Source organism: Pterocles gutturalis, unplaced genomic scaffold (genome assembly GCF_000699245.1).
Source record: "Pterocles gutturalis isolate BGI_N339 unplaced genomic scaffold, ASM69924v1 scaffold14028, whole genome shotgun sequence".
Taxonomy (NCBI): Eukaryota; Metazoa; Chordata; class Aves; order Pterocliformes; family Pteroclidae; genus Pterocles; species Pterocles gutturalis.
The window spans coordinates 6909-17400 of record NW_010120661.1 but is presented as its reverse complement, the minus strand read 5'-3'; the positions used below and the strand labels follow the sequence as shown (position 1 = coordinate 17400).

General features: G+C 37.6%; 1 protein-coding gene across 1 annotated transcript in view; it reads right to left on the bottom strand.

Annotated features, from left to right (window-relative positions):
• Positions 1 to 10492, bottom strand: part of RHBDD1 (rhomboid domain containing 1) — a gene marked incomplete at its 3' end in the record, with an annotated part of 11613 nt that overhangs the window by 159 nt on the left and 962 nt on the right. Inside the window, exons 2-4 of the mRNA XM_010076985.1 lie at positions 7523 to 7655; positions 4510 to 4598; positions 2426 to 2476 (exon numbers count right to left, since the gene is read on the bottom strand). Of these exons, the coding sequence (XP_010075287.1) occupies positions 2426 to 2476; positions 4510 to 4598; positions 7523 to 7655 (273 nt within the window). The remainder of the gene's footprint in view (positions 1 to 2425; positions 2477 to 4509; positions 4599 to 7522; positions 7656 to 10492) is intronic.

Genomic DNA, 10492 nt, shown 5'->3' with positions numbered 1-10492 from the left:
AGGAAAGTGTGAAATCAGATATTACTTTTATGCTACCTTTGTTCCACAAATTATTTTCATTTTCGAAAGAAAAAACATTATTAGGATTCAATTACTTATACAATATATGCCATGAATCAATTTCTAATTTACAAAGCCGGACTATGGTAACAGGAGAGATAAGAACAACAGAAAAGAGATGGATCAGACATTTCAGTTTTTTATAATTATTATAAATGTAATAGAATTGTCATTATTAAGAAGTTTCACATAGAAATTGAAAGACACTTTTCATCAGCTCCTTTTAACATTTAATTGTCGATACTTGGGCACCTTATTAATGTCACTAGAATAGCAACAACAGAACAGGCAGGTTTCAGGCTTTCTCCCACCTGTCTCTCACTTCCCCCAGTGTCCATAAACAATACACACCAATGTCATAATAAATTCAAGCAATGTTTGGACCTATAAAACACATGGGAAAAGATTCCTGCAAATTTCTGCAGTAATATATACAACTAATATTGTGCTACTGCACAGCTACATCTGCCCTGGGAAAAAACTGCCACACCATAGATCTCATCTCATGTCACAATCACTGTACGTTGCCTGCACTACTGACAACCAAGAATTCATGACCATTTGCAAAGCTTGTGAAAACCAAGCACAAACCAACCATCATCCACTCAAACACATGGGATTTAAAACAAAAATAATTACTTGGCTAGAGACTTGAGCAAAACTCTCTTCCTTTTAACACAATCTGATCCTGCCTAAGCACAGAAAATCTAAACTGAGAAAAACTAAGAAGAAAAGTCCCATTTTTCTATTCCACTTTTGCATCTTCGATATACAAAGGTGGTATATATTCCTTTCTTCCAGAGCTGGATAGGGAATTTTGAAGAACCAAAGTACAGAAATGTTGCCAGTTTCCTGCAAATGATAGAAAATGTACACAAGTTTTTCAAAATGAAATAACTAGAAATATTTTTGTGTGGAACCAATAGAGCATGCCATTTCCTTGTATCTTCAGATTATTAGCACCAATTATAGTTTTGTGTCATATCATTAGTTATAAAATAACTAATAAAATAATAATAAAATTGGAGGTAGATCATGGAATACAAAATCCATCATGGAGAACAAAAGCAGTACTAACTTTGGCTCACTGTGGCTCAGAGTAAGCACATCTCACTTATAAGAGACTAAAAAAAATAAAAACCTCTGCATGACTAAACATCAGAGAACAGTAAGAATGTTGAAGTGCATGAATTAGTTTCATATAGCAACCATATAGACTACAACTGTGCAACCAGAGAGAAAAGATGACAAGGGTGAGTATAGGACTGAAGTTTATAAAACCATAAATATGAAACACATAAAGAATGAAGGTTTAGTTTCCCTTTCCTGAGAAGAATTAATGTGCATCAACTGAAATTAGCAGCTAGCAGGTTCAAAACAAACAGAAATGACAGATTCTACACCAGGAAGTAAACAAATTCTTCTGTGATGTTGTAGGTGTTAAAGAGTTCATGCTGATTCAAAAAGCTTTTGACAAATTCATGGAAGAATAATCTATCACAGGCTATTAAAGGCAAAATTCCCTCATAAAACTTTCTGCTGAGAACATCTTTAAGCCACAAGCCACTGCACACTGGCAAATATTTGAGGAAGTTATCACTATGTATCTATCCTGTTCTTACAGCAGATGCCTAGGAAAGAGTATAAATCACTGCAGGAGAGAAGACACACTAGGCTATGCACCCCTTAGCTGTGATCCAGCACACGGGCCTTCTCACATCCGGCTCCTCTTCCGTGCCTCCCAGACAAGGCCTCCATCTATTATTTCTATACACTCCACACAGAACGACTCAATGTTCTGCACAAGAAGTAAATCAAATGTGCTATATTCAAAGTGTGCCAGTATTCCAACTATTCATTGATACACTGTGAAGATAGCCTAAATTTATTCTGGTGAGGAGTGGGCTTTTTGTGTGTGAATCATTTCATTTACAAGAAGCGTTCAGAGGAAGTTGTTCCTTGTAGGGAAGAGGAAGGGGGGGACCATCCTGGAATGGAACAGGTAAATTTGACAAATCAGGGCAGATTTACCAAGGTTCAAAGGGCTGCTTTCAGTAGATACAATTTCCCCCTTGCTACATCTTCTGCAAAAGGGATATTTCCACAAGGCAACATTTTACAAAGTCATGACCTTAATTTAAGTTTTAAAGCCTCTGATACAAAATGCATCCACACAGTTCCCTAAAAAGGAAAAGCTGAGACACAGACAGAGAAGTAATACAAGTTTAGCAGGTATACATATGTGCAGAATATTTTGTATATTATATATGTTCACATTTAACTAGCTCCTCTATATTTCCATCATTAGCAAAAATTATTTTTGAAGCTGGAATAAGCTTATAGGTAAGTGGGTGAGAGTACTCACCTGAATAGTAGTCCCTTGGCCTGGCAGGATCAGTGAATGCAGAAATGCCACCTAAATATAAGAATAACACATGTACTATTTGAATAAAAATAAACACATTGTTTTTTATAAAAAACACAAAAATCAAATTTAAAGTACTCTTTCTTTCAGAGTCTGTTTCATAAGATACAAATATGAAACCACAGGTATCTATGAATTTTTTTTTTTGGCATCAGTGAGAGAGCTCTTCTCTGTGACATCCAGTGATAGGACAAGGGGCAATGGGTTCAAGCTGGAACACAGGAGGTTCCACTTGAATATGAGAAAAAACTTCTTCACGGCGAGGGTGACAGAGCGCTGGAACAGGCTGCCCAGAGAGGTTGTGGAGTCTCCTTCTCTGGAGACATTCAAAGCCCGCCTGGATGCGTTCCTGTGTGATCTGATCTAGGTGTTCCTGCTCCGGCAGGGGGATTGGACTAGATGATCTTTCGAGGTCCCTTCCAATCTCTAACATTCTGTGATTCTGTGAATATGGTATTAGTAAGCTTGTACGTTGTTCCAGATTTTATACTAGTGTACCATGTTTAAGCAACATATCCATGTAGATTAGAAAAATGTGAGCCAACTTAATATATGTTCTCCAGAACACATAATGGATAATCTCTGCACTGAGACAGTACATTGGCAAAAACGGGTTAATGTGCAGAAAACTGAGGACTGGAATAACACTGCACTGTTTCTCCCCTGCTACCAAGGAGAAAAAGATGACCCATGTACTGGAACACTCCCTCCTCCAGGCCTTAGTCACACAGCAACCTTCACAGCACCAACATCTCAGCATGTTTCACTAACAGTGCCATGGGTTTTGTCACAGAACCCTCAGAAGGTCCCTAGCCCAACTCCCACTCAGAGCAGGGTTAGCTATGAGATCAGACCAGGGTCCTCGGGCAGGGGTCTGTCTTGTCAAGTCCTGGAAACATCCAAACATGGAGACTGCTGACCCTGCCAAGGCAGTGGGATCCAACGCTTGACTGTCCTAATAGAATCACAGAATCATTAGGGTTGGCAAACACCTCAAGGATCACCATGTCCAACCACCAACCTACACCACCTAACCCACTAAACCATGTCCCTAAGCACCATATAATACTCATCAGATAGCCCCCCATGCCACAGAAACATGCAATGTTAACATTAACTAATGTGACACTTTCTGTCTGTTCACTCCAGTGGGGTAGGAAATCTGATGCTTTGGTCTCTATTCTTCCACTTAAAACTGCTAAACATACACGACTTAAACATAAACATACTGTACCACCAAACTGTGATAAAACCCCCTGTGACAAGCATACATGTTTGAACAAATAATTTCCCACTATACAAGCACCATATCCATGGTCAACTTGATGGCACAGTCACGAATAAAGTACTCAACCTACTAAGTAATCAGACATAAAAACCCAAATATTCTGACAACCAGCTCCAGCACAGCTGTGTGACAGGGCTTAGACTTCCAATCAAAAACACTGAAACTTATGGGAACGTTCACATAAAAGTTTGCAGCGCTGTACTTAAAACAGTTGTTAGACTAAAGATATCTAAAAATATAATATTTTTAAAAAGTAACTATTACTACAATACGAAAAGCTTTAGTAACACATTGTTGAAAAGCTTGAGAAATTCAGTAACAATTTCTCAAGCATCCCACAACCTTTTCCAAACTGTAGGGACTTCCACTAGAAGGGACACAAGTAGTAGAAATCAACATGGAAACACTGTGTATGACTTCACCACAGTTCATTTAACATGACATTTTCAGTGACATCTTACGTGAAACATTTTACTGTAATGAAACATTTAACAGCGAGGGTAAAAGGTATTCCTCTAAGCAAAAATATCTAAAATACACATTTACTGGTTCTTACCACCCTTATTTAAGACAAAAGTTGATATTTTTTCTTCTGCATTCACTTTAACAATCAGCATATCTTTAATTGCCTAAAAACTTGCTGGAATGGCCTGAATTTCTACACGCAAGACTTACTGAATTCCAGAAATAAAAGCATCTCTTATGCAGATTTCATAAATTGAACAAAATTATATACCTGCACAGGCTTTCATGATCTTTTTCAGTGGTCCCATAGTGTACATCAATCCAACAAGAATCCCTGACAGATGCCCAGCAAAAGAAGTCCTATAAAAAAGGAAAATGTTGTGAGTGATGGAAGATTTCTTTTGTAGGGGATCCAAAAGGTAGAGTGCAGAATTTGTTGTAAGCAAGAAAGTCCTTGAGTGAGACTAAGCATAGAGAAATTAATTCCCTGCAAGCACATAGTGACAAGTTTTCTTTCTTCATAACTACCTTAAAATTGGTAGGTATATACAGCTGAAGAAAAGTATCTAACAAATATCTTGAAGAAGCTGGCAAATAATTGGAGAGAACATTTTATTTGCTTGTTTAACAGACAGAAAACCATTTCCCTAAAAGCATGTAAAGACTTCCTGAGCTAGGAAACTATTTTTAATCTATAAAAAAGTAAATCCATAGAATCACCCTGAAATGTCTAGGTAGGATCTACCAAAACCATTTACAGTTTCAAGTAAAAACAGAAGTACAGTACTTTCTTACCGCACTATCGGTACAATCCTACAATTAGTCTGAGACAAGCATGAATGCAGATCTGTTGCAATCTTTGTAACACACTGCCTTCAAAATTAAAAGAATGAGTGAAATGCTGAGATCCAAATTCTTTTCCATACATACCAACAATTTATTTTAAAAAGACCATTGCTCATTTTCATAGAGAATGAAAAGGCTCTAGAGTCTTTTGAGAAATCAACATGGAAGCACATGTTTGCAGTAAATAAGGAGATTTGCTCCAAGTACTGCCATGACTATGGGGTACTCTTTAAATCCATAAACCAATTTTCAGCATTCAACTTAAGAGTTAAACTCTTCTGTGTTTAATCAGGTTTAAACGTTAATTAAGAGTAAAATCTTTTTAATTTAACCAGGTTTAAACACTACTTGTAGACTGTTCACCCGTGTTAGGAGGTTAGAGAAGCCAATGCACTACATGTTAAGATTTCCTAGTATATGCAATTACAAATAACTCAGTTCACTGGATTTATACTGGTTGTCCAAAGATTCAAGTAATATGAGCTTTTTTGCCTTTATAAAGGAGAAATGAATCCTGTTTAATGTAAAAATAGATTTAGCCACTACGCTTTTTACATTCTGGTCAGAAATCCAAGAGAGTTACACAGATGACAGCAGATGCACTCATGACAATACAACTTCTGGGCATCACAGTAATAGTATACAAGAAAAATGCATGTGTCACTAGAGGGAGATAAAGATCAAATCTAAATTCACTCTTTTGCCACCTACTTAACCAGTAATGTATTCTGCTATGTAGAGATGCAGTTCTCTCCCATAAGTAACCAACAATTTTTTTAAGAGCAACACATAAATGCTGATGTGAAAATTTATAGGTAAGAGGTAGTTGCCAAAATAAAGCATCTATAAGGATGCTAATTTATGTAAATTGATCCAAAAAGCAACACCATTTAATCAGACACTTCAAATACTACAACATGCCCTGAGCACACAGATGAGTATGTAAGAGCAATGCTCTGAAAGCTACAACTGTTACAGCTCATTTCAAGGCAGGTGGCAGTTACCAATTAAACATGTTGTGTTCTGGGACATGAATTTCTGAGGATTACTACTTTTTTTTCCTATGGCCTCCATTATAATTTAAGTGCTATGAAATTGTCCTAACTATAAAGATTGCTTGTAACAACATAGAGGTTCTTTAGACCAGGCAGCAATCTAAGCTTCCATAAAATTACGACAAGGTTTTTAACATTATTTCTGGACCTTCTATACCCTTTCTACCCCAAAGACATTTCTGCTGTAGTGCAACTAAAAAACTACAGCTTCCAAACACTGAACTCCTCTACCAGATACAGTATGACACGCTCACGGCTTTACTTCAGACGTAATGTTCTTTCATTATTCTTTAATAATAAAATAAACAGCAGTATTAAACATATCACCAAATAAAAACTATGTTCAGCTAACACAACAGTTTATGTTATCCAGAACAAGTTTTCAATGCACTGAAAACTTTGGCTTTATATTTGTAGTAATGGCATACAGGTGACCTCTCAGCTCACACTTAAAACTGCATTTGGAACAGAGCACTCTGCAGTTCTGCTGCTGTTTAACCTAGGATTCCTTGCTGCAGTCAATCAGGCGTAAGTCATAAAGCAATAAAACCAGTGTTTAACAATAAGTAATATTTGAATTCTCATTCTGGTCTAGGAAATGTTCTATCTGCTATACCATAGTATCTGACAAGGAGTATGTTGGTAATGCTCCCCTCTTTTTTTTTTTTTTAAATCATTCTCATAAGTGGGAAATTGTATCTAAGCTGTGATTTCGTAGTTTGTAAGTTTGGTGTCTGTACTTCACAAATATTCTCCAATATGACTGACAGTTATAAAATATTACACAAGAAAATTACTGATTTGCAACTCCAGAAATCAACTGCCAAAGAAGAGAACAGCACTATTCTCACAGAAGTTGGGGCAGATGAACTATGTTGGCAGAATTGAGCACACAGGAAAACTGAGGGAGACAATTAGCAAGACTGCAGCAGAGTGAAACTGGATAAAATTTGTGGAACACTGGATGATAGATTTATCATAAATTAGAGGAGTGACTACAACAAAAGGACAGAAGGGACTAGGACAGAAATAACAAGCAATGTAATGCTGTTTTGCTAATGAATCCCTTGGCACTACAGGATATCACTTCGGTTACTTTCCTGAAAATGGATCTCCCTTTTCCATGTCCATCAACTTTTATCTCCCCTCAAATACTTAGTAAAATCCTCCGAGCACAGTATTTCAATTTTTTATTTCGAAATGTGCTCAGTATAGAGGGTGTTAAGGAAAAAAGCAGACTGTAACCTCAACACTTAATAGTAGCCCCAGCACTCCATTTGTATACCAGCTAACACTATACGTATTTCATAATACATTTCCAACTACTTCAAATAGCCCAAATCTCTTCTCTTCTCCTAACTTTGAAACATTAAAGACACTTACCCTGGGGAGATTAAATGAATAGCCACCAGCTCCACCCAACAAGCATATTTACTTGGTATCTGCAACCCAAGGACACTGCTGACTCTTCCTGGATTGTAATGGTTGTTAAGAACTTTCAAAGCAAACAAGACTCCTGCAAACAAGAAGAAATCACATAAAGAGAGAAGTACTTGTGACCAAATAATAAAGAAATGCAAATGTAACTACTGAAACTGAAGTACCATGCAGTTTCACAGCACCATGAAGCATACTGTTGCATGCCAGAACAGCAGTTGTAAGCTGTTTTTCAGTGATACTTTTCAGTGACTTAAAAAAAAAGATTAAAAATTACATATTTGTGTAACAGCCAATTCCAAGTTGCTTTTTAATATGCTTATTCACTGTAACTATTCAGTTATCCAAAACAATATAAACATAATTTTAAAATGGTAGCTGTAGTTGAACTAATTGACAAAATTACTGAACTCAAAAAAGTGTTCCATGAGTTGAGAAAAGCCATTACTGAAAACAAGACATACAAATACATATGAAGCTCAACAGGAGGTTCAAATTCTGAATTAATGGAAAATCATCTTACATATACTCCAGAATCACTTGTTTCTGAAAAAAAAAGTAGATAAATCACCTTTAATCACAATAAATAATAATTCATTTCTAATTGTCTACAACTGTTTTATCATGCAAGCAATAGCAAATATGACAGAATGAATTCACAGAACTCATTGTAATCTTTCAAAATGTTTTTGATAAAGTTCCTCTCCACAGAAAGCTCACATGGTTGTCTGAGAAAAAAAATCTGAAAAATCAACAAGTAAAAGATTTGACATGGAAAAGATAGAAGAGTTGAACATCAATACAGATATACTAAATAAAAACATGGAAAAGGTTTCCCTCCCCTTCTAACACCATAGGAAACAAGAGAGCAAAATTCCTTTATCTATCCAGTGATGGAAATATTGTCATTCTAGGATCAAATATAAACAGGAATGTGTGTATACACATACACACACATTCATGCTGTTTGCTGCTGATAAAAGTGGACTTGTTCAGAAACTATACATTTTCCAAAGGCGAGAAATATTCGATAGCGGCAGTGTAGTTTAGGAGTAATCTCCATCCAATCCACCCTTGCCTCACCAGAAACCTACCTGTTCATCCAGGGAGGCAAGGGGTTGGTCTGTTTCATCCATTTACAATTACAATTATCACAAAATTACAAAAATCACCAAAAAAAAAAAATTTACAGGCATCCTAAAACACTTAAAACCTGTTAAAATTAATGGGTCATAAATATGCATACAGATTGGCTCTTAAAGAAATAATAATCAGGAAAATATTCATTATTTTCTTCAACAGCTGTTCCATATATCCATATACATGCCACTTGCCCCAACTGAAGTTACCTATGCTGATGATCATGTTAAGAATGATGAAGGTTTAGCAAGAGCAGCTATGGATATTAACTCTGGCAGAGGTACTTTAATCTACTGCCCAAATAACAGTTAAATGCACACGCACATAGGCTGCAGTGTCTCATTTCCAAGCTTTGAACACTCAAAAGATGCTGCAAAAGGTAAGTGACATCAGAACAGGCTGCAATACTAGACACCAGATCTGAACTGCCTATCTTGCAGAACACATGAGTTACAATCCAATTAGGTAATACTTAAATTGACAAAAAGCTTGACTTTTTGCTTTCTGCACAAATGGCTTAGTAGGTTAAAGGCTTAGTCCCACTCTCTTTTTAGTTCACTAAAAAAATCCAAAATATATCCTCCAGACAATATTGTGCTATGGCTGACAGAAGTCTCTTGTAAGGAATTAAATGGGGACCCTATCTGGCCCATCACCAATGTTTGCCCTGCCTGCCAGCACCACTGTTCTTCTGTAACTGGGTCCCTTTTGCCGTAAAGCACGAGAAGCCATAAACCTGCATTACCTTGATAATTGTATCAGTAAATATACCTTCCCTTTTGTTGGCTCAAGGAAAGCGACATGCAAATTGCTATCTGGCTAAGTGAGAAGCTGGAGAGTAATCTAGCAAAAAAGCCTTACAGTGAAATCTCAACACTACCCAATTACATGGTAGTATTATATTCCCAGTTATATAATACAAGGAAGTTTCATCATAAATTCTTGAAATATTCACCCTTCTCATTGCTAGTAAGAACTGGGTTGACACTAGGCTGTTTTAAGGTATGGACTGACAAGAACATATAGGAAAAATCTCATATGGATGGTGCATTACAAAAGTGAACACCCAAAATGGATACTTCTTCACAACTTCTAGGTCTCAACTTCTCATCCTACAGTCTAGAATGAACAAGAAGAGAGGTTCAAAAAGAAGCTTGATGGCAGCACCTCCCAGTTGTTCAGAGATTACAGAGCTCACTCCCCCCACAAATCACCCAAGAATAGCTGGAGTACTGCATAAGACCTAACCCTAGAAAGCCCAGCTTGAGACTGGACCGAGTGCACGTTTCAGTAATTTTACCATTAATAATAAATACTCAGTAGGGTTGGTTCTGCAGTTACTGTCACAGAACAGCAAGAGTGAGATGCTCTGCAAAGAAAGGGTACCCAAAAGGAACAGGGAGGCAGGCAGGCAGCAACCTCCCCAGTAAGGGCCCAGTCTCATAGCCCTTGGGCAAACTGCATGGGGCAGGCTGGTCACGGTAACTGGGGCTGGCCAGGAGCCCAGATCACCAGGCCCATCCTCCTGACAAAACAGGGCCAAAGAAAGTCAGGAAGTGAAATTGGGGCCCAGGTCAGAGAAGCACATGGCCAGGCACAGATGCCATGTAGCTCACACAGCGACAACGCAGAGGGCTAGAGCTTAAAAGCAGCTGCTAAGCAATGGGGGTAAAGGTCCCTGGTGAGGCTCAGCCATCTCACACACCTTTTCCCATGACAGTGAGATGGGTGGGTGGCAGCTGCCCCATACCAGAGGTGTCCTTGCACACAGGCAGC